Here is a 22,409-nt window from a genome sequence, read left to right as displayed (position 1 = left end):
CGCCATTCTCTCGTAACCTTTATCAAAAATAGTCCTAGAGCATTCCCCGCCTGGGTAAAAAAGGTCGATGGTGATCTATTTTATTCCTTCATTTATCGTAGACACCCCCGCCGTGAAACAAAGCCGGCTCCGGGCACAACACGCCGAGCTGTGGCGGGTAAAAGTTGAAAGTTTCCGTTACTAATGTTCCGGAGGTTATTCCCCAAAAAAATCGAGCCTTTGTTTTCGGTCCCTCGGACGACCTTCCTCTCCTCTTCCTCATTCACTCACTCACTCATTCACACACAGCTAGCCTGTCTCTTACTCCACTCTTCCTCCCATCCTCCGCTCCCAGCTTCATCCTCCTCTTCTTCACCTCCGCTCAGTTCAACACACTCGCATAGACAGAAAACACACACTCGCTGGCCCCCTTCGTTCGTGCGCTAATCGTCATCTTCGGTGATTTTCGACAATCTCCGCTATTTCACAATTAACTTTTTATAATATTTGCTACAAACTCACTCACATACACGACTAAATGCGCACAAATGTATATATTTTATAGTGGACAAAAAGTTCTTACCTGAACTAAGATTTACATGCAAATACAGTAGGCCTACCCACATTACACACATGCAAATAAAGCAAAGTTACTGCCAGATCTAGACAAAACAGGAACTTGGGAATTTACACATACACGGTGCCAGCAGAAACATGCCTTCTTTAAAATAAAATCCTATGGCGCCAAGGAAACTCTATTATCACAATAGCTACATAATAAGCTATACGTTTTAATATTGTAAATTTAACAGAGGAGTTTGACATGGTTACTAGCAGGGATAATGATTATTTAGAGCTGGTCCATTTTTGGTGATCTTTTAAAATGAAGCAATGTCTATTTTTGACCTGTAGTCAGGTATATGTCTATAAACTCTCAGATTGTCTCGGACTGTCATTTGAGTAAATGTAAGTAAGATCTGACATACAGAAACCCAAAGACAGAAAGAAACAGAGAATACAGAGAATGATGAAATGGGGCTAACAAAATAAACATAGGCATGGTACTGTAAAGTCAGAATTATGAGATACTAAATTACTATGAGTGTAAGTCAGTTATGCCCTTTAGAGTTAAAATTACCAGATGCTGAGACAAAATTATAAGTGTTGTTTTGACATATTATAATTTTACTTCTAATTTAAAAATTAAACATCCTTCCATTATCTATAACACTCATCCTAAACAGGGTGGGGGTGGGGGCTGGAGCCATGGGGTGAGAGGTGGAGTACACCCTGGACAGATCACCAGGGTTGACACTTGGACCTCAGCAACCTAAGCTGCATGTCTTTGGACTGTAGTTGGAAGCCGGAGTACCTGTAGAGAACCCACATAGGCACAGGGAGAATGTGCAAACTCAAAAACTAAACTTATTACCTAATTTTATTTTGATTTATTATCTCAATATTATGACCAGATATCTTAGATTGACTTACAAAATATGACCTAGACGCAGGTGTGGCCAATTCCAGTCCTCGAGGGCCACTATCCCGCTTGTTTTCCAACTATCCCTGCCTGACCTGCTGCTGATTACCTGGCTCAGGTGTGTTCAGTCAGAAGCTGGAAGATACCATCTTAGATGAAAGTGGAGTGAGGGAAGATAAAGTGAATTGGTATCTTCTGTTATCAAATACTAAGAAAATAGATTTGTCAATAGAGTTTGTACCTAAGTTTCATCAACTGAACTGAGTTCAAAGTGCAGGATACTGTACTAATGGGGTTCTATATGAGCTTTTCTGGTGTGGGACATGTAGTTTAGGAACATTTCCTCAACGTACAGCACAGCACGTTTCCTAGAGCAGCACTGCCCACTAGTGACACCTCACACACAGTACACTTTCCAGTCTTTAGTTATTTATTGGGAGCTTGAAAGTTAGATCACCACAGTATTCCCAATGGGTTTTTTAAAAATATATATAAAAAAATTTTTTTTATATATATATATATAACATTTAAGTAATCATGTTCAAGTTTACTGATCTATTGTTATTAGTCAGGCATGCTGAGAGTTGATTTCACTGGAATAGGTTTGTCACAGTCTAATGGAATCATAAAAACAGCTACAATTATCTAAAAACATTATCAAAATGTTTTTAGAGGGACAATGGCATAGGCCACAATGCAGCATTATGGTAAAATTAGGTAAGCAAGATGGACTAAAGGTTCAGGAATAGTGAATGTTCACTGAAAAAAAGTTTGTCACCACAACTGTCAAGTCATGTTCTATACCAGCAAACATACATGTCCACTTCTAATGACCTTCGCCACCACTTCAACAGATGATCACTGTACAGTTTCACAAGAGTTTACAAGATTATGGAGGTGTGTCAAGGTAAAATTAACATGGAGGTTCCTCCTGATGAGGATTCCTCAGCATAATCTGTAAAACACTGATGCAGCAGTGGCACCACAGAGGCCAAACTGAGACAGTAACTATGGCTGCTGTCCACTCTCTGTCTGTGTAAACATTTCCATTTCTGCTTCCTAGCTGGTGGCAGGTTCTGGAGAGCTGGTGGAGGTGGATGAGACTGAGGCCGGTCTCTCCCTGCTGTGGCCCGCCCCACCTCTGATCACTTTCCACTGAAGGATGCAGGTGTCCTTCCCACCCATGGAGAGCAGATGGGAGTCATTGTGGGTGAAGCAGACGTTGGTGACATGGCTGCCGTGGCCGTCATATTTATGGCTTGGTGCCTGGTGAGAAAAGAAACAGAGTCCACACTGGATCAGACTTGCAGATCTGCCTTTACAGAAGAGGATAAATATGTTGGAAGCCAAGTATCAACCTCAATGGACGCAAACTACCACAGTGCTGTGTAGATGTGTAGCTGTCACTCATCTCAGTGTAAAAAATGAGATCATTGAGGCTACCAGCAAATATACCTGTGCTTTGCTCTGTAAGGCTGAGAAAAAATGAACAACTATACAGATAATCGTTATTTGTCCTGGTGATGGAAATTTGTTTTGAGCAGACATATGCATTTGCATTACCATTTGCATTACAGACACACAGACAACAGCGGTGTGACAAGATCTCATGTCATAAGATCTCACGATATTAAATCATGGCAATATTTCTTGTCAAAGTAAAGGCTGTCTTGGGATATCAGTACATAACAAAACCAGGCCAGTATGACAGAATGTGACCATACGTTCACAATAGCGGGCATTCAGTCTATGAGTGAGGGACTGGAGGGGATGTGTCATAGGTGTGTACGATATGGCCACATTGTGACCAGTCGACGTGAGTGGCTTCATTCATGTTTCCAGCTCCTGAGTTTCTATTGTGTTTTGGTTAGCCATGCTGCTAACGTAGCACCAATTCTACCACCAGCATGTCGGCATTGATGTCAATGCAGCGCCTTTGCCAGATGATGTCACTGTCTGGTGTATTGAGGGTGAAAATAGCAAAAAAGGTCACACACAGCTTCAATTAGAAGTTAGAAGCTCATGCATAGTTCATACACAGTTATTCGACTTATGTGAACTCATACACCAATTCTACCACCAGCATGTCGGCATTGATGTCAATGCAGCGCCTTTGCCAGATGATGTCACTGTCTGGTGTATTGAGGGTGAAAATAGCAAAAAAGGTCACACACAGCTTCAATTAGAAGTTAGAAGCTCATGCATAGTTCATACACAGTTATTCGACTTATGTGAACTCATACAGGAGAGAAGCCGGTCAGTTGAGTTTGTGGCAAAACCTTTAACAATGCATAGTGTTATCTATTACTGTAGTCAGTCAAACGTCCTAAATAACAGAATAACAGATTAAAGCTATAGTATGTAATTCTATTCTCATTTTTTTTGTTGTTGTTGGTGGTGAAATGTGCTCCATAACGTATCCTAATGTGGACAAATGCTGTCAAAGCCTTGTGTGACCCAGACTCACTGAACAGCCTGGCAGCAGTGCTTCTCATGTTTTTGAGTGATTTTTTTTAAATTTATTTATCTGAGTGAGCCTCACACTCAGTTTTTGCTGGTCAAATGTCAAGGTCACATTGTCCGAATCCCGTGAACTTGACCAGTTGGTGGTGGTATACAACTGTGAGGCGGTAATTCTAGTTTAACCCAGTCTGGTTTACAAGTGTCAGCCCTAAGCTGGCTTTTCATCTTTATGTTATGGAAGTAGTTAAAGAGCAATATTTACTGTACATGTTAAGGCTGCCAAAGTAAAGGTTGACCTATCAAAGGAAAGAAAACTGAACTGAAGAAAAAGCTGATCCATGTGAGCTTTACCTTTGGTTTAGGACAGGGGTACTGGAAGAGGTGGACTTTACAGAAGTCATCAGCCACTGCCACCAGCTTCTCACTGTGAGAGCGACACAGAGCGTTGATGTCTGTTCCGTCTGAGCCCTCTAACCACACACCTGGAACACCACAGCAACACAGTTGTCATCTTGTTCACTTAATGAGAATATGACCTGAAAATAACATCTTACAAAATACATCAACATATGAATTTATAGAAACATTGTGCTTGACGTCTCTCACCCATGACATGGAAGCCCAACACACAGGTATAGGAAGCCCATTCTCTGTCTTTGCTCTCAAAGCGATTCCTCAGCAGTTTACACCCTGCTGCAATGTCCCCTGGGAAAACAAAGTCACAGTCAGAACAGACTTTCATGTTGTCTGTGGATTTCAAAACAGTGTTCACATCATCAGTGTTCACTTACAGTAAAGGATCTCATAGTCGCCTGAATTAGACATAATGTACTTCCCATCCTTGGACCAATCCAGGTGAGTTATGAAGCTGGAGTGACCCTGATTAGACAGATAAACAGAAGCAGTGTCACCAAATGCTCAAGGGCTCAGCTGTGTTCAAATATATGTTTATTGTTAGTCGATATTTTCCTTGTAGTCAGTAAATCCTATGAAAAGACAGAAGTAAGAGCTTTTTATCAGCATTCCTAAGTTAGGAAATCATTCCTATCTCCACCAAAAAGAGCTCCAGAGGTGTCCTGACTGGCGAGGAGCTGACAGGAAGTAGCGTTCAGACAGAGCTAAATGCACAGACTCAGCACAAGGAGAGATGTTTTACTTCAACTTAATGACACTGAGCTCAGGAAAAGATACAGTTTGGCCATAAACTGAGTATATTTATGACAGATCCTGTGCAAGATTCATCTGCTCCAACCAAAGGAAGAACCCATGCTGTCTCCATGGGACCTTTTTATTAGGTCCCATACATCCCTTTTTATTTGTTCATATTTTTATATTGACTTGTACAATTTTTGTGTTATTTATGTAAATAATGTGTCTTTTAAGCCGTAAGCTGCCGGAAGAAATTTTGTTGTGCTATGCATAATGACAATAAAGATTCTTGACTTGACTTGATTTTCTGGATTTAGCAGATTTAGAAAGAGAACTGATATAAAGCACATTACTACAGCATATAATGAACATGTTATTTTCTGTTACCTGCTTCTTGTCTACACACCTGACAAGTGGCACTGATATTGGGATTTCCGTATCTCGCTGTCTATAACTACAAACCTCAACAGTCAGAAAAACCCAACACTTCAGTATAATGTTGCTCTGAGTGTCGTAAAACAGTGACATCACACTCGTTCTTAGGGGTGGGATTTCTCTTTGCCGAATGTGAGAGTAGGACGCCTCATAAATAACTCCTACTCTGAGGTAGGAGTTTTTTTAGGCTTACGTTAGCTTTCAGTGTCATTTCTGGGAGTGATTCTCAGATGCTTGATAAATACGGACCCTGGCAAAGTATTTTGAATTAGAGAAGAAGACTGGATCCAGTCTGAGGGGCTTGAACATGCACATGGACCTGTGTAGATGGGAATGTTGCTGAAACCACTATCAAAAATGACATAAAGCTATTTATCACTGTCATTCATGATAAGTGAACATCATGTCACATATACACAGTTTAGTGTTTCTTACTTTTTATTTCCCTTTACCCTAATATTGTGTTGGTAGGTACTGTAGGGTGGGGTTTTGTTGTTATTGTTGTCAAGATGTTCCCTGTTGCATCATTTGCTCTTGTTAGACTGCTAAATGACACCCTTTGTGTCTGATTGTCTGCTTTAAAATGAAAATCTGAAATAAAACATCCAAAAAAGACCCTTTCGGACATTTGCTAATCATCTGTCCTCATGAGTGTCCTATATACACCATGGTCAGGGGGAAGGAGTGGCATCGTCCTTGGGTCTTGGACTGTGAAGGGTCTCAGGTTTGGCAGTGCCAGCTGGGCTCAGATGAGTTGGATTTTTAAAGATATAGGTACATGCCAAGTTAAGTCCGAGCGGTATCTCTAAAAACACCTACCAATATAGTTGATTTTTTAAATTACATTTTTATATCGTTTTAAACAGCTGGTCACTGTAGTTTTTAATGAAATATTACTCAAACAGGGCAAAGTAGTACTTTTGTTCAGAGCAGATTTATCCAAATTTAGTGAACTAGTGAGTATTTGAGCCAGCAGTGTTAGACACATGGAACCAGGACATTAATTACTAGGTTGGGTCTGGAGTTGTTAACTGTAAGAAAAACAGAATATCACCAGATTCATCCTTTAAATCTGGTGACATTCTACACTATTCCTGAAAAAACTGAGTAGCTAACACTGGCAGTGATAGAGAAAACACACAAGAAATCAAAGTGGATTAAGAGAAAAGCTCAGGAGCAAGCAGGAATATTTAGAAATAGACATTTGATAATTAACTCACATTACATCTCCCGAAGCGGGTGTAGCGGCGCCCATTCTCTGTCACACTGTAAATGTAGATGAAGTTGTCGTGAGAGCCAACAGCTAAGAAGCTGCCATCTGTAAACACAAGAGGCCATTCACACAATTAAAGGGGATTTCCACTGTATCTTTCTCTTTGACTCCATGCCTTTTTCAATAAGCACTAAAAGTGAATTGAATTGCAGTTTAGGTTGATGTTTTAGCTGGCCTGTCCTTAAATGTTAGATTATAGATAAGGTTTGGTCAGTGTTCGCTAACCTCTGCTTTTATGCAAATAATGGCCTGATCACAACCACCCAGTGTGTACTGCTTAGCGGCTTGGGTATTTGTCAGTTAATCCTTCTTCCAAAAATCTTTTTGGGCGTCATTTTTCCATGGTTTAGTTTTTGAAGTGCCAACTATAAAATGTAACATCCCCAGTTTGAACCCAGCTGTCTCTCTCCCTTGCTTCCTGTCATCTCACTACTATTGGTATAAAATGTTAAAGGTATAAAGTGTCCAAAAATAATAATAGTAATACAAAAAGATTCATACACACTATATACAGAACTAACATTACAAAAAATCTTAATTAGATGTCCATTTACTACCTGTTTCTAGAGCTAACAAGCTTCTTTTTTATAGAAAAGCAGTACTATCTCAAAATGCATGTGTGAAACACTCATCAAAAGCAAACCACAGGTAAATATAATGCTATTAACACAACCTCAATCACACTATGACATATACAGTATTTTCTCATACCTGTTAGCTCAGTAACAGTTATGTTACTGAAAGATGTCACATAATAGAGATCTGGCAGAGTACACTGACCTGGTGAGTATCTCATGACAGACAGCTGCTCATTCCCATCAATGGACTCTGAGACCATCTCTCTGGTCAGCAGGTCAAGCACCACCCACCTGTTAGTGTCATGGGGATTAAAGGGGTTCACCAGAGACAGATGCAGACAGGTAGACATTCTTCAGTGGTTATAACAGGCTGGACAGCAGGAAGCTTATTGGTCACTGTAAAGTTTATTTAAGGTAGAATTGATATCAACCTCACGGCTGCATGTTAAAGCTGAGCTCATTGCTATTTTTATACAAATAATTAATCAAACGTGTAATGTGAAAAATTCCTATAAACAATGTTTTACCAACTCAGCAGTTCTGCTCTGCTCTATATAACTTTTTAGCATCTTTTGGCCTCTATTTGTGTTACTTTTATGTGAACAATTGAGTGCAACACTATGAGTGTCTTTCTGGTGAAACTACTGGAATACATTTGCTGTTATTCCTGTTATTATTCCTGTTTTTTTAGGGTAGAGACACACCAAACCAGCCATGACAAAGGCTAGACTGAAGCCTCACGTCGCCATCGGCTGGGCCAACAAGAGGTACAGTACTTGTTACTACACAGACTACAGGCAACAGCCAACTAGCATGTACATTCTGCACCTGCATGAGAGGAAATAACTTTCCATACCAGCAGGTGGCAGTACTCTGTAGATGAGACACATAAAGCAAAAGAGGAAGACCAAGGACTGCAGATATACTATGGGTACATCCAAAGTCTTTTATATGATTATTCCTATGTCCTCCTCACCCCTTACCCTCAGAGCTGATATAAAAGACTTGGAATGTCCTTGGTCAACTGGAATGACTTCCAGGTCAACCAGGACTAAGCCACAAGGGAAACAACAGTGCTTATAAGAGACTGCTTTCTCTATAACTGAAGATGCAGCTGCTCTTGCTCATCACAGATGGTTTATAGCTGCTTCTAATTGAGAACATGTCTAATAAGAAGTTAGCCTTTTGGTTGTGGAAGAAGAAAGTGATGATTCACTAAACTGAACAGCCAATCATAGTGGTCTCTCTCACAGACAGGGTCCAACCCGATTCAACATGCTGAATCAGCTGAAAAGCTGTACCTAACATACAAGCATAAAATTAATATAATGATATGAACTATTCCTTGAAAATATTTCCAATATTATATGCTGCATGCATGTGCCATGTAAACATATGCATAATTCTAAATTTTAGCTTGTTTTTCAGTGCATCATTTAATTATTTTCAGCTCTTAGATTGCCTTATGTGTAATATTGCTGGTCTTTGTGATGTATTACCTTCCTGTGTTGAGGCCAACTGAAACCACTGATTCATTTGGGCAGAAACCAGCACACAATCCATACTCCTGTCAGAGAAACACAGGGCTATTAATAATACAGACATGGCTAAAAGTGTTTGTACCCTTACAATTCAATACAACAATGCTCCATTCTTCCTGAAAAGTGTTAAAATTAAAAGTTCCCTTGTCATGCTTACCTGTAGCCTTTGGTTTTCTATACTTGCTACAAGCTTTTTGCGCACTTTGTGTTGTAAACTTTATGCCCATCAATCTAAACTCAATAATAATAGCAAATAATAATCTTTTCAAATGTATTAAAAATCAAAAATCTCTCATTTACAAAAGAACATACGGAAATGAACTCCAAGCACTATGTCTGGTGAACACCAGGCACTGCTCATCAGCTGATTTATACCTTCCCTATAATGAAGCATGATGGCAACAACCAAATACACAGAGATCCTTGAAGAAAACCTGTTCCAGAGTTGCACCTGACCTGAGACTGGGGTGAGGGTTCACCTTTCATATCTTAATTATGCATAAAGGAAGCTGAATAACACTGTGTCCTACCTCCAGGGTGATACACCAGTCCAACTTGTGTTCCTCTGTATTCCACAAACACACCTGCCTGTCGTGACCACAAGTGATGAAGATGTTCTGAGAGGGGTGTGTAGCCAGCCCCCACATCTCGTCTACATGACCCTGAGAGACATACATACATACATACAAATGAAGTGCTAAATGCTACTTAGATAAACACCAATTCTGCCCAGTTAACAATATTTTGTAATATTCTTCATATGACGTTTAACCCTTTCCTGGCATAGGGAAGTGGGATCAACAGAGCGGTGCAGAGCAATAAAAAAATGAATGTATGTATGTATGACTGTAATGTGTTGTAATTAGAGAAAAAAACCTTATATATGAAATGAGAAGAATAAAAAAATACTGTTCAATAAACAAGACGTTTCAAGACGCCCTTTTAAGCATAGCAATGTCATGTTTTCACATTTCTGTCTACAGTACAGAAGAAGCAATACTGCGAGAGCTTCTGGGGAGACTGCCATGAAATTTAGCATGAAAATTCAAACCCTCCACAAGATGATTCCTAGTGACTCAGATGACATTGTTTTGTCTAACACTGCAAATGTTTCCACTGAACCTATTTGGCTTATGACAAGCAGATCTCAAAAACTAATGGCCAGACTTCCAATACTGCTGTGGCCATTCATAGGCTTAACAGTCCCACTGGTTTTAATCACCCTCTGCGAACCCTTTAATTTGAACAAACTCATGCTGTTTCCTCCTGCACCACTCTCAGGGCAAAGTTTACAGTCTACTGTTAGCAAGACTATAAAAAATGATCCAAATGTTTCTCAATATTCCATCATTTGTGCACTTTAATGATCACTGCAGCATCTGTGGCAGGGCTTTAGACTTGTTTCTTTCCCACAGATGAAACTCAGATTTGAGCAGAAGGCTGAATTCCAGGAGTCATCACTGGAGACACTCCTAAAATGCATTCCAATGCAAGCTGTTGTCAGCAATCCGCTGGGTCTAAACAGACTGGACAAACATGGATCCAAGAGGGTCAGGGCCCAGATTAACCTGTTAGAGGAGCGCTGGACATAAATGAGCTGTGGGCCCATCTGACCCCCATCGTTTTTGATACTTGATGGACAGTACTTTCAATGTTTTGGTGTATTTACAATCAGCAATACTCTCTCTATACAGTCATTTTGTTAGTATTTTGTATACAGTCATGTTGTTAGTGGCAGAGTCCACCATTCCCACACAAGGATTCAAACTGCCTACACAAACACAAGGCATCCCCAGGAAACAAGCCATGCATGTAATCCAGAGTGTTTGGTATTTCGTGTTATTTATTTATTTCCTACTGTTGCTGTTCTACACTGAAAGTATTCTACTGACCAAACACAGGGTGGCTTTTATACTGAAACTGTCTCAATGCATCTGTCACAGAGGTTAGTAATTTTGTATCTATCAGGGAGTACTGACCAGTGAGGAGAAACCACAGGCAGCCATCCAACTCCTCAGCAAGATAACAACTCCTTTTCTGTGACCTGTTGTTGTGTGAAAAACTACTCACGCCACAGGCAGCCCGAAATTGTAGCTACTAATGTCAAGATGGAAAACGTTTTCCCATTCAATTCAGTGAGAAAGTGTGTCGAGGTTTTTGACTGATGGTGTGCAAAACTGTTAGTATACAAAAACAGGCCAATGCTAAGGTACAACTACATTACTGACATACCTGCACAATGGCCACAAAGCCGTCTGAGAAGGTGCCTCTGAGGATGGCATTACGGGTCGTACCAACTAATAGTTCCTCCCCGTCCACATCAGCAATGGTGCGCACTGCCCCAAACTTTTCTGGAATCTGGAGAAATAACCCACAAGCCCTTCTTTTTATTTGAATGTCATTTCACAGACCTGTCAACCAGCATCACACACACACACACACACACACACACACACACACACACACACACACACACACACTTGTGGTTCACCTCACACTCTCTCTCAGGTGCCAGGTCAGCGCTCCAGCGAATTATCTTGCGGTCTTTCCCTCCTCCGCTGAGCAGAGCGCCACCCTGTAGGGTGCACAGGGTGAACACGCTGCCTTCGTGGGCTCTGGTCTGACGCATGATCTGAAAGGTCTCTATGGCAAGCAGAAGACTGATTTAGGAGTGTGTATAGACACAAATGAGGGTCAAAAGGTCTGTCCATCTGGAAACCTTATTCTGACAGAGGCGCATGGCATCAACAGGGAGGTGTCATGGCATCAACACACACACAAACACACAACAGTGGCCTCGAAGTAATCAGATGCTTCCACTTTTTGCACACTACTGTGCTGCAGACTTAATTTTAAATTGACAAAGTTGCCAATTTTAACCATCACTCTACACTCAATAACCCATGATAATAAAGTGAAAACATGTTTCTATAATTTCTTACAAATCAAAAACTGAAATCTTATTTAATTATATAAGTCGAAGTAGGATTCACTGCAGGACTGCTGCTCGTATACCTAATAAACTGTCAAATGAGTTTATACACTGTATATAATACAAAGGCATATTAATGCCACCCTGAGAAAAAAAGATTTTCTCAGTATCATTGTAACAAGAAACTTTTCTCGTTTTTATGAGAACTTTTCACATTAAAACGTGATTATAATGACATACTCTATTTTCTCATAACTAACTGCAGTAAACTATAGTTTCAAGTTTATGGCCTGAAGAACCATCTAATAATTTAACACACACTCTATAAAGAATCATATCACTTCTACTCCCCAGTGGGAGCCAGCACAGCTTTTAGTGAGTGACAGCAGCGCACACACAGACTTTAGTTGCTGTCACTAATGCTTGCAGCATGATCGGGACACGTCCAGGGTATCGTGGCTCATGAGCTGGTCATTGTGTTGAAGGCTGGTATGGGTTCTGATGACAGAGCAGCTGCTGGAGGGGTGCTCCAACCACTGCAGTGTGTGACTGAATGTGTAATCTAATGTGATAACACACACTCAGGAGTGGATCATTCCTACAGTTACTCTCAAGGACCAGCGTTATGCGAAGTTCTGCCTGCCAAGAATCTGTGTGTGTGCTAGAGTACTCCATATCTTATAATGGTGGTGTCCCTGCATTCCCCTTTTTCACGACACCAGCCTTCCACACAATGGCCTCAGGAGGTACGCTCCAGCCGCTTCTTGAGAATCACTGGTTTGACACATAAGACCACATTGTCTAACATTTACATTTGATGACATTATTTTCAGAGTTCAAAGATCAGTTCCTCAATTTCCAGCTTCAAATTTGAGCTTTTCATCCCGTTTTGTTTTTCAAGCTGATAAAACATTTATCCTGATATGTCCACATGAATGTATGCCTCATAATGAAGTATATAAACTAACCTTTGGCTCCTTTACCCAGAGTTTTGATATCTGCAGCTGATTTTCCCCACGTCAGGATGTTACCTTCAGAGTCTCCCGTCAGAACATCTCCAGTCAGACTGAACACAAAGCACTGGATAAACTTAGGCTTCTTGTATTTCTGAAAAGAAAAGAATCAGACTGGTGTTCAGTATTTTATTCAGATTAGTCTGTGTCTGGTCACACAGTTCACCTTTTGTTTTCTGAAGCTATAAGCGTTCAAATCAAAGTTTGATTGTAACTGTGTTTGTACAGCACTATTCAGAATCAATTAGGCTGATCCTAGTTTTCAGCTCTGTCTGTTTATGCCCCTTACTTTCCCTTCTGACATCAAACTGAGGAAGCTGCAAACGTCCTTTTGTTGTACACACTCACACAGTGACAATAAGGAAACAGAGCTGATTTTAAAGGCAATGAAAACTGGTGCACAATATTGTCAAGTATACTCTGGTGAATCTTACTCCAAAGATGCCTTGTTTCTTGGTGAACTGCCCTGCACTGAGCGTCCAGAAGTAGACATGGGATTTCCCACAGGTGATGATATTGGTGCTGTCACTGGGGTTAAACTCCACAGCAAACACAGCCTCGTTGGTACTCTAAAAACACAACAACATACAAGAAAACAACTGTTCAGCACAGTTATAGTTAATATAGTTACTGCAAGCCCATGGCACATATAGACCTCTAATAGCAAGCCCATGGAACATAAAGACCTCTAATAGAATTCAAATGTTGGCAAAAAATATGATACCCTTGCACTAACTGAGCTGTGAAATCAGGTGGGACAGGAACAGCCTACAGTAACAGAACAACACTGTGTAGCAGGCTTACTAACTGAGCTGTGAAATCAGGTGGGACAGGAACAGCCTACAGTAACAGAACAACACTATGTAGCAGGCTTGAAGCAATATACCAGTGGACTGCTTCCAGCACTTTGCTGAATCCAGACCAGAGAGACTGTCACAGTCTCATTCTTTGTCCTGTCTCTGTCCCATGTTTTCCCTGTTCACCCACACAGTAAAGAAATGGTCTGGGGAGACTAAAGATGCTCTGAAGGACTGTTTCAACACAACTGTGCAGGAAGAACTGTGTGATATCCTGCTTAAGTTTACCTAGCAGCATGGCATCAGAGTACATCATGTACGTCTTACACAGAGCTCTCTCTCACCTGGGGAAGCCTGGGAAGACTGTGACAATCATGTTCTTTGATTTCTCCAGTGCCTTTAACACCATAACACACTGAAGGACAAGTTGGAACACATGGGGTGGACCTCCATTTATCTAAATGATTCTGGACCACCTAACAAATCGACCACAGTATGTGAGAGCACGGGACTGTGTGTCTGACATGGTTTTGTGCAGCACAAGGGCCCCACAGGGGACCATCTTGGCACCCTTCCTCTTCACCCTGTACACTGCCAACTTCATATACAGCTCAACAAATTGTCACCTGCAAAAGTTGTCTGCAATCATTGGCCTCATCACAGATGAGCTTGACAGGGAGTAAGGAAAACTGATCCAAGGCTCTGTGAACTGAAGCCTGTGGAACAACCTCCAGATCAATGCAGGGAAGACCAAACAGCTGCTGGTGGATTTCTGCAGGTGCAGACACCCCCTCCCCTCCGACACCAGTGAACAGACACTGAGAGAGAGGACTCTTACACTGTAAGCACGTGGGTGTTCACCTCAACTATATGTTGGACCGGTGAAACAACACTGATGCACTGTGCAAGAAAGGTCGGAGCAGGCTCTACCTGCTGAGGAGACTAAGGTTGTTTGGAGTGCAGGGGACACTCCTGAGGACCTTTTTCAACACAGTAGTAGCATCAGCCATCTTCTTTCAGGTGAAAATCTGAATTAAAAACTCAGGATGCAAGGTCCAAGTTGTTAGACAAATATGTCAAAATAAAAAAAAAACATTAAAATATCATTTTGATCCTTCCACATTTTGAAACAGTTTGCAACTACAATTATGTTGAGAAACAACAGCTGAAGAAACTTGTAATAAAAGAAGACAGGCGAGTTAAGGAGCTTTGAAATGCACCTTTTGCATCTTTTTTTTAAAACTCTACTAATCAATATATTCTATGAACAACAGATAAAATGACTGCCTGCATCTTTTAGCTTATTGTTTTTGTCAGTCTTGTTTTCAACAGCAGCTGCTTCAGTGATAAAGCTGGGATCAACCCACTGTACACCACATGCTCAGCACCAAAGAGTAGACAGACACAATTAAGAGCAACACACACTGGGAGCATTGTGCTATGCCCCATAACGCGCAGCAGGAGCAGTGCAAATTCAGTGCCAGACCAGCGAAATGGGTGAGTATTTCAGTATTTCATTCTTTTGACGCATGTCCACAATGGGCAAATAGGACTATAGCATATCCTGACATGGCGATGCGTGTCACTTTGCCACTGTTGTGTGGGCATGTGTTGAAAGTAACACATGCCACACAGTAATGTCGGTGCTCTGACGTGCGTCACACGCCGCCAGCGGGTGAGGTCCTTTAGAGACTGCCTCAGTGAAATACTGTCTTTGTATCTGTTCTGTTCTGTTGCCCCCAAATTCCAAAAAAATGTATTAATCTAGCCTTAAATTAAAGTTGTTTATCTTTTCTAAATAAATAAGAGAACTATGAATATTGCCACCAGACACAGAGGCACAAAATGTAAGCACAGTCCCAGTGGCAGGTCTAAAGTACTGTATACAGTATGTACAGAAGCATCATTTTTACATAGAAGGCTCCATTCACAGCCATGCTGTAAAGTGGCATACGGACTATCCCACTGCTGTGGAGAGGGGAGGGGTGTAATTATCTGGTTCCTGTTGGATGAACTGGTGTTTATACAGTGTGGGTCAGTGTTGGCCTGTCCAGCACTGAGCTACCTTTACACACTGAACCTGCACACTGGACTGCATGCTATTTGAAACATAGGCTTTTGCACTAAATGCTTGACTTGAGATGATATGCAGATTCAAACACCCACCTATACATTCTTACTGCTGCATAAGAGAACATTCACACAAACGTGCACACAGAGCCAGACAATTTCACTGTATAAAATATTTACACTGTTGCCATGACAGCCTTGCTAAAATTGCTCTCAGGGAAGTTATGGCATTTTGGGATAAAAGCCCAGAAAAGCACAGCAGACACAGCACTACCATCTTCCTCCCAACAGGCTTCCTTTATAAAAAAAACATCTACACATTCAGCATGCAGTCACTGGGCATTTAGCTGGAGAACAGCATACCTGTCACTGGGTTCACATTACAGCAGCCTGGCTATTCACACACTTCGACTTCAGATGAAGGATTTCACTGATTCTGTATGGGATTATGCAGCGCTGTAGTTCATAAACGTCAGGTGATGTAAAGCATGCTCACATTGTAAAAACATGTCACCCCAAAACAGTCAGAACTGCAATAGCTTTTTGGAAAATGGAGTTGTTTGTTACCTCCGAGTGAGATCAGATGTTTGATATATTTTAACTGTGTGCAGTATTCCATAACAAGCTTATTAAATATCTTTAATAAGTTGGGATGTTGAACATCTTTACAAGAAATTGCCTATTTACCACTGTCAACTTCCCTATTTTCATTTTTACATACTTAATAACAGTGGTTCTAAAGAACTGAGTGCATAACAACCTGAGCCTCATTTTGTGTGAGCTTGTATTTATTTACGTTTTGGCCAAGTGGGACTAGTGAAGTTATGCACAATTAGCTATAGCAGCTACTGTTTTCAGTAAAGCCATGCATGTGCATACAAGTATCACTCAGTCAATTCCGAAGTAAAGGAGTGTTCATAATTTTCTTTACCTTGACCTCTGCATGCTTGGCTCCCTTGTTGCAGTCCCATACTGACAGCATGTGTTCATTAGAGTCATCAATCACACACAGGAATGCTCCAGAGTCCTGAAAACAACATCCAGAACAAATAAAGGCCAGTCAAAAGGTTTTGTTGGATTCAGTTTCCTGTCCCATTTACACTGAATTAATTCCATCAGTATGGCAACAGTCCTGTCATATTCACCATTCAGCTGCTCCTACTTTGTCTTCCAAGCACAAGCAGTTTTTATAACTAATTCTTTTGCATGTATTCTGTTTTGCAGTTTTATATTGATATTAATCTACTGCAAATTAAACTGCAGTTGAGGTAACTCATGAATATTTGAGAATTTACAGTATGCTCTATTGCCATCAACTCACAGCAAAAGAAAACGCAACTGATCCCACTCCCCTCTGAAAGATTCCCAGGCCGATCTGCTGCAGCGTGACCAGGGTGGTGGAGTCCCAGATATAAACACAAGCCTGCAGGGGCTAACACACACACACACACACACACACAAAGTTTTACATTTTTCCTCAGCATCCTAGTTATAGTTGCCCCTCCCTGGTATTTTGAGCCAAAATTCAAAAACTTTAGATGTTTTAGTGACTTGTTATATGCATTCGATTCAAAATGAGGCAAAATAGTGCACGTCTCCATGAGGGTTAGGAGTCATTACTATGATATGCATTAACATTATGGATAAGTGCACAGAAACATAGTATATAGCATTTAAAGACGTTTCCAAAAGTCTATCAAGAGCCAAAGTATCACAGCAGCAGTCACCTTGCCATCTTTGTCCACTCCTGCTGACTGCCCAGATGCCACTCGCACTTTGTCAGGATGGAGGGTAAGACTGCAGAACAAACAAAAATATTTACATGAAATAACAAAGAAGGGTTGTATTTTGGCTCCAGCACACTGGATTAACTATGTTAAACGCTGACACTCAGTAAAACTTTGTATGAGCTGCAGCCATTTTTATACCCAGTTCCTCAATTTCACGTAAGCAAAAGTCTTTTCAAAAATTTAAATAAACTTAGCAAGGTCATAATATTTAAAGCTGCATTTATTTATTTTTTCTGGCCACATGGGGACAGTGAAACACAAGATCTGACAGATTATCATCTATAAATGGTAAATGTGTAAGTAAATGGTTGCCTTTTACAAATCCAGCAAACATAAATCAAGTTTAGCATTTCTAGTCATGTTTGTATCTATCTGATGAAGTCAAATATTCATATTCCTAGTTCTATTTTCATCTCCACAGATCCTGAGGAAAATATCTGCCTCTTTATTTGCTAAATGCTCCACTATTTTCACTAGCTGCGAACTGTGTCTGTCTGCTGTTTGGCGTGTCAGATCAGAGCTTTTTAGCTGAAAATAGAAAGCCAGGAGACTGAAACAGCAAAGTTGTGAGATGTATAACCAAAACAGTGACGTAAAAAAGGCTCAAAACTCTGTAAAACAGAGGGGAACCGCACAGTTGGTGATAATCCTCTGTGGATTTGTCACTACATGCAACCCATGTCATGCTATACATATTCTTCTAATCCATTGTGTTAATAGGTTTTGCATCTTTAATATTTGGCCTCAAATAATCTGCCGTCAATACTTTTATTTTTCTATACAGTCATAGCAAAGCAATGATACTAGAGAGGTGTACAAGACAAAGGTTTTACTAAATGTCCCCAGATTCTGTGCTTCTTGGCTCCAAAAGTTGGAGAGAACCCATATTTTATATGCACTAGTAAAATCTGGCATACACCACCCAGCTCTTTTCATTCACTAGTCCAAAACTCTCACACTGTATAAATACAAAGGGCCTTAAAAACAGATGGTAGTTGGACACGTTTTAAAAATGACACAGTTAAGCTTCACTTGATCTTATTTATCAGCACAGTTGATATGCAGTAAATGTTAATACTGACCATCGGACACAGTCTGTGTGTTTGTGATAGTGGCGCTGTGTGCGGTTTTTGATGTGGTAAAGCACAATGACACAGGCAATGAAGTAGACTGCCTCGCCCGTGGGAAGAAAGTACAGGTTGTCCCTGCAGTCCCGTCCCCGGTAACCATAGCTGACATAACAGGGTCAAGGTCACATTCATGTTAACAATCAGTCCCTTTCATTGGTTAAAGGAACGGCTCAACCAGCAATGAAAACTGCGGCACTATCAGCTCATGACCACACAATCAAATCAGCAGTCTCTGAACACTGCTGTGGCAGTCTGGAAGGATACACCCAGTCCAGCTCCAGTCTCTCTGACGGCGGCTCCATCTTCAGGTCTTCATAGTTCTGGATGCTAGAGGGGATGTACATGGTTATCGGCCGGCCTCGGATAAACATTTTGATTGACTGTCCTGGAAGACAAAACATAGAAGGAGAACAAAAATGTAGCAAAGCACACACAAAAAGATTTTCTCTTTATGTGCTCTATTCCTACTAATTTTATTTACCAGTTTTAACACAGTCCCTTATTTGAAAGCAGCTCATATTAGAGACAGGTCTGTATTTCTATACTCCTATTTGATGAAGACTGTGTTGCAAACCCAACACTTTCTGAACATTTAACTGCTGACTTGGGAAATTGAGTATATAATCTACATTTCCACAGCACTAATTTGATCAGTACAAGAGCGCCGTGCCTCAAACACCACCTCTTTCTCTTTAGACCTACTCTTTTCATTCACTAATTGTTTACAACGGCAATCACTGTAAAACTCAACAATTCCTGCCCAGATATTTCACATTAAAAGCCACCCTCAAGTGACTAAACCCTGTATTCTGCTAGGCTCTTAATCTGAAAGTAAAGTTTTTGATAAGAGAGTATTTCTATGGAAATAAAGAGAGAAAGAGGGGTGAAAAGTCTTTTGTTGTGCTGAGGGACTTAGTGCAGTAGAAACTGATATTACACTACTGTAAATGTATCAACTGAGTCAATATTGTACTTTTCCAAAATACTGTTTTTACCTGGCCTTAACTACCAGCCTTTAACTGGTCCACCACCAACTCAGACATTATTTGAGTACTGGTGTTAGTTTTTGAGAATCTAGTTTAGCTGTGTCTACTATGTACACTATTTTCTCGAGATCTGTCTGAATAGCTTCATTTTACCTAATAAAAGCTGAAGTAACTCATTTTATAGTACTCTCATTTCAACTTGGCCAGTAACAGCATTCAGAAGGATAAAACTTTGAGCCTCAGAGCTTGTGCCCACTGAGCAGGCACAGCCGCCCCTGTGAAGGAGGTACAGTGGACGTCCCCCAACTGTAAGGTCAGCGGTTTGATTCCCGTTCTTCCCAGTCCATATGTCAAAGTGCCCTTGGGCAAGACACTGAACCCCAAGTTGCTCCTGATGGCCAAAGCAGCCCCTTGCAGGGACATTTAGATTCTTGCTTTGGGGACCATAAATATGTGCACTACATTTTATTGCAATCCATTCAGCACTGTATTTCTGTGAGAACCACAGCGGCAGACTGAGCTACACTGCCATTGTTTGAGCCATGCTGTTAGCATTAGCTAAAAACAAATGGTGTAAAATTATGTCAGCATAGCAAGTATAAATATTTTATGCCAGACAGGAGACTGGCTTTCTTTTTGTATTGATTTGTTGACCTCTTGGGTTGAAAACAACATTTGAAACAGGGATCACTTTTAAAGTAATTTCAGTCAAAAATTGAGCAAACACATTAAGCAGGAACAGAGCAACATTTTCATCCCATTGGAATTTTCTTCTGTCCACCTCCAATATTCACCCTCACTACAGTTGCACCGGTCGACTGCCAAGTATAACATCAAAAGACTGTCTGTGGGTGTGACTTGTGCAACAGTGAATCGGATATTACTGGAAAACTACAGCCTGCTCTGTTGACCTTCCTGCATAAAAAGAGCTAAAGGTACAAACTGGTATAATCGTGGGTCTACAGTACCTTGGCTGTAGGTTCCCCTTCTGGAGCCAGGATATCCTGTGAGAATGAAAGCCCAGGGTTAGCCAGACAAACATGGAGATCAGCTGGAAAGCACAGTGATTCCAGCTATTAAGTTGACCTACACTAACTTTGACTTTAGGAATCCCCAAGGATCTGTTCCTAGTTTATGCTGGTCCAATCAGTGAGCTGGGTTATGTTTTCCTTTTTCATTTTCTGGGACTTATAGCCTGGTTCTGTTACCTTGGCTACTTTTCTGTTCTTTTATGAGACTGAGGGATGAAGGCAAGCAGAACATTAGAGTCTGGGTATGGTGGTGAAAGGCCAGAGAGTGCAGAGGCACTAGTACAATGACACACTGAAGAGAGACCTACCAATATAGTATGCAGATTTAGAAGTTGTTCTTTCTGTAAACTGACTTACCACAACCTAAACAGCAGTGCAGTTAGTGAATCTCATCCGCACTTGTTGCCATTTTCAAAACAATGTTAACAGACATTTTTCTGGCTCTGTTACAGGAAGATGTTATTGTCATTCCTAACCCTGCCTACGCAGCTCTGATTGGCTCAGTTGTGCAAATCCAGAACTATTTGGTTCACTGAACAAATGTTAGCAATGATTTACAGGTTTGAAACTAGACTGCAGTAGCTGCAAATAAGCACAGACTTCCAATCGTAGTTTAAAGTACTCTGGCTGTAGCTGCATTGTCATTTAAGGGTTAAAATAAAAGGCTGTGACTTGTTTCATGGCATGTTTACAACCAAAAAGACTATTTAGATCTGTGAAACCATGATCAAGTTTTCCACTAGCATTTGGTAGTAAAATGTAATTCTTCTTTCGGATAACGCCAAAGCTCTGTACTGTAGGAATGAGATCTAAAACACAGTGCTAACTATAACCAGAATGAAGGCCAGCAGTCATAAAAGTTATGCTAACCACAACTCTGAACTCTGCCAACACTGAAGTAAGAATGTATAAAAACATGGGAAAAGTCCCACAGTTAGACACAAGAACATGTGACCATCATCATCATCATCATCGCTAGTTTTTCAAAACCCCAGAAAGGCATTTTGAATCCTGGCAGCATGTCTGTAGTTGTTCTGCTATGGATTTACACCTCAGTTACACTAGAGACAGCACTCATCTGGGAAAAAACATTCTTTGCAGTGCTGATGAATGCTTGCATTGCACAACAGATACAGTCGAAGGTCATCTGCCAATTATGTTTTCATGCAAATCTATACCCTGTCTTGTGATGGCAGACTACAGACACTGTCTGGCAGGCAGCACACTGGGGAAAACCTGCCAAAAATAATAACTGCATCAACTGAATGAAAACAACATCCTAGTGATTCAAAGACTTTTAAACAGACATCGATGGCAACACAAGTATTACAACAGTTAATCCTGTTCATGTTACAACCCTCACATGGAACCGATTGAAACTTGGTTATTCAGCTCTCTGTTTACATGACTGATTGTAGCAGGTTTCTGATTATGTGCAGGTGTCTTTGTCTCCTTCATATCTTGGAAATCACTGTTGTTTTGTTCTGAATTACCATACAGTTGCACATAAACCCAGTTTAACTTGCAATAGTCTGGACTCTGCTGCATTGAGCTGCTCCTTGCATTCACCAATAATGGAAGAACACCGATCAGCCATAACATTATGACCACCTGCCTAATAATGTTTACATAGGAGTCAACGTGGCTGTTGGTTGGCACTCGTGTCACTCTGCAGCTCACTGTGCATCTTCTGTGAATCCATTTGCTTCCACAGTTCTACTGTCAGGAAGAGCACAGATGTGTCTACAATTCAGTGAAAAAC

At 40.8% G+C, this 22,409-nt stretch overlaps 1 protein-coding gene across 3 annotated transcripts in view; it reads right to left on the bottom strand.

Annotated features, from left to right (window-relative positions):
• Positions 1–1,986: 1,986 nt before the first annotated feature.
• eml3 (EMAP like 3) overlaps positions 1,987–22,409 on the bottom strand; it is a 43,981-nt gene continuing 23,558 nt past the window's right edge. For all 3 annotated transcript variants that reach the window (XM_020594919.1, XM_020594918.1, XM_020594920.1), the window contains 18 exons: positions 20,585–20,620; positions 18,895–19,015; positions 18,583–18,732; positions 17,438–17,507; positions 17,032–17,142; positions 16,642–16,737; positions 13,278–13,412; positions 12,799–12,937; positions 11,390–11,541; positions 11,131–11,256; positions 9,429–9,560; positions 8,857–8,924; positions 7,560–7,648; positions 6,727–6,824; positions 4,714–4,801; positions 4,529–4,627; positions 4,274–4,404; positions 1,987–2,725 (listed from right to left, as the gene is read on the bottom strand). In XM_020594919.1, coding sequence (XP_020450575.1) covers positions 2,519–2,725; positions 4,274–4,404; positions 4,529–4,627; positions 4,714–4,801; positions 6,727–6,824; positions 7,560–7,648; positions 8,857–8,924; positions 9,429–9,560; positions 11,131–11,256; positions 11,390–11,541; positions 12,799–12,937; positions 13,278–13,412; positions 16,642–16,737; positions 17,032–17,142; positions 17,438–17,507; positions 18,583–18,732; positions 18,895–19,015; positions 20,585–20,620 — 2,048 coding nt within the window. In that variant the 3' untranslated portion in view covers positions 1,987–2,518. The remainder of the gene's footprint in view (positions 2,726–4,273; positions 4,405–4,528; positions 4,628–4,713; positions 4,802–6,726; positions 6,825–7,559; positions 7,649–8,856; positions 8,925–9,428; positions 9,561–11,130; positions 11,257–11,389; positions 11,542–12,798; positions 12,938–13,277; positions 13,413–16,641; positions 16,738–17,031; positions 17,143–17,437; positions 17,508–18,582; positions 18,733–18,894; positions 19,016–20,584; positions 20,621–22,409) is intronic.

Source organism: Monopterus albus, unplaced genomic scaffold, assembly GCF_001952655.1.
Source record: "Monopterus albus unplaced genomic scaffold, M_albus_1.0 scaffold25.1, whole genome shotgun sequence".
Lineage (NCBI taxonomy): Eukaryota > Metazoa > Chordata > Actinopteri > Synbranchiformes > Synbranchidae > Monopterus > Monopterus albus.
Note: the sequence above shows the minus strand (reverse complement) of the source record. Positions and strands in the feature narration are given on the sequence as shown.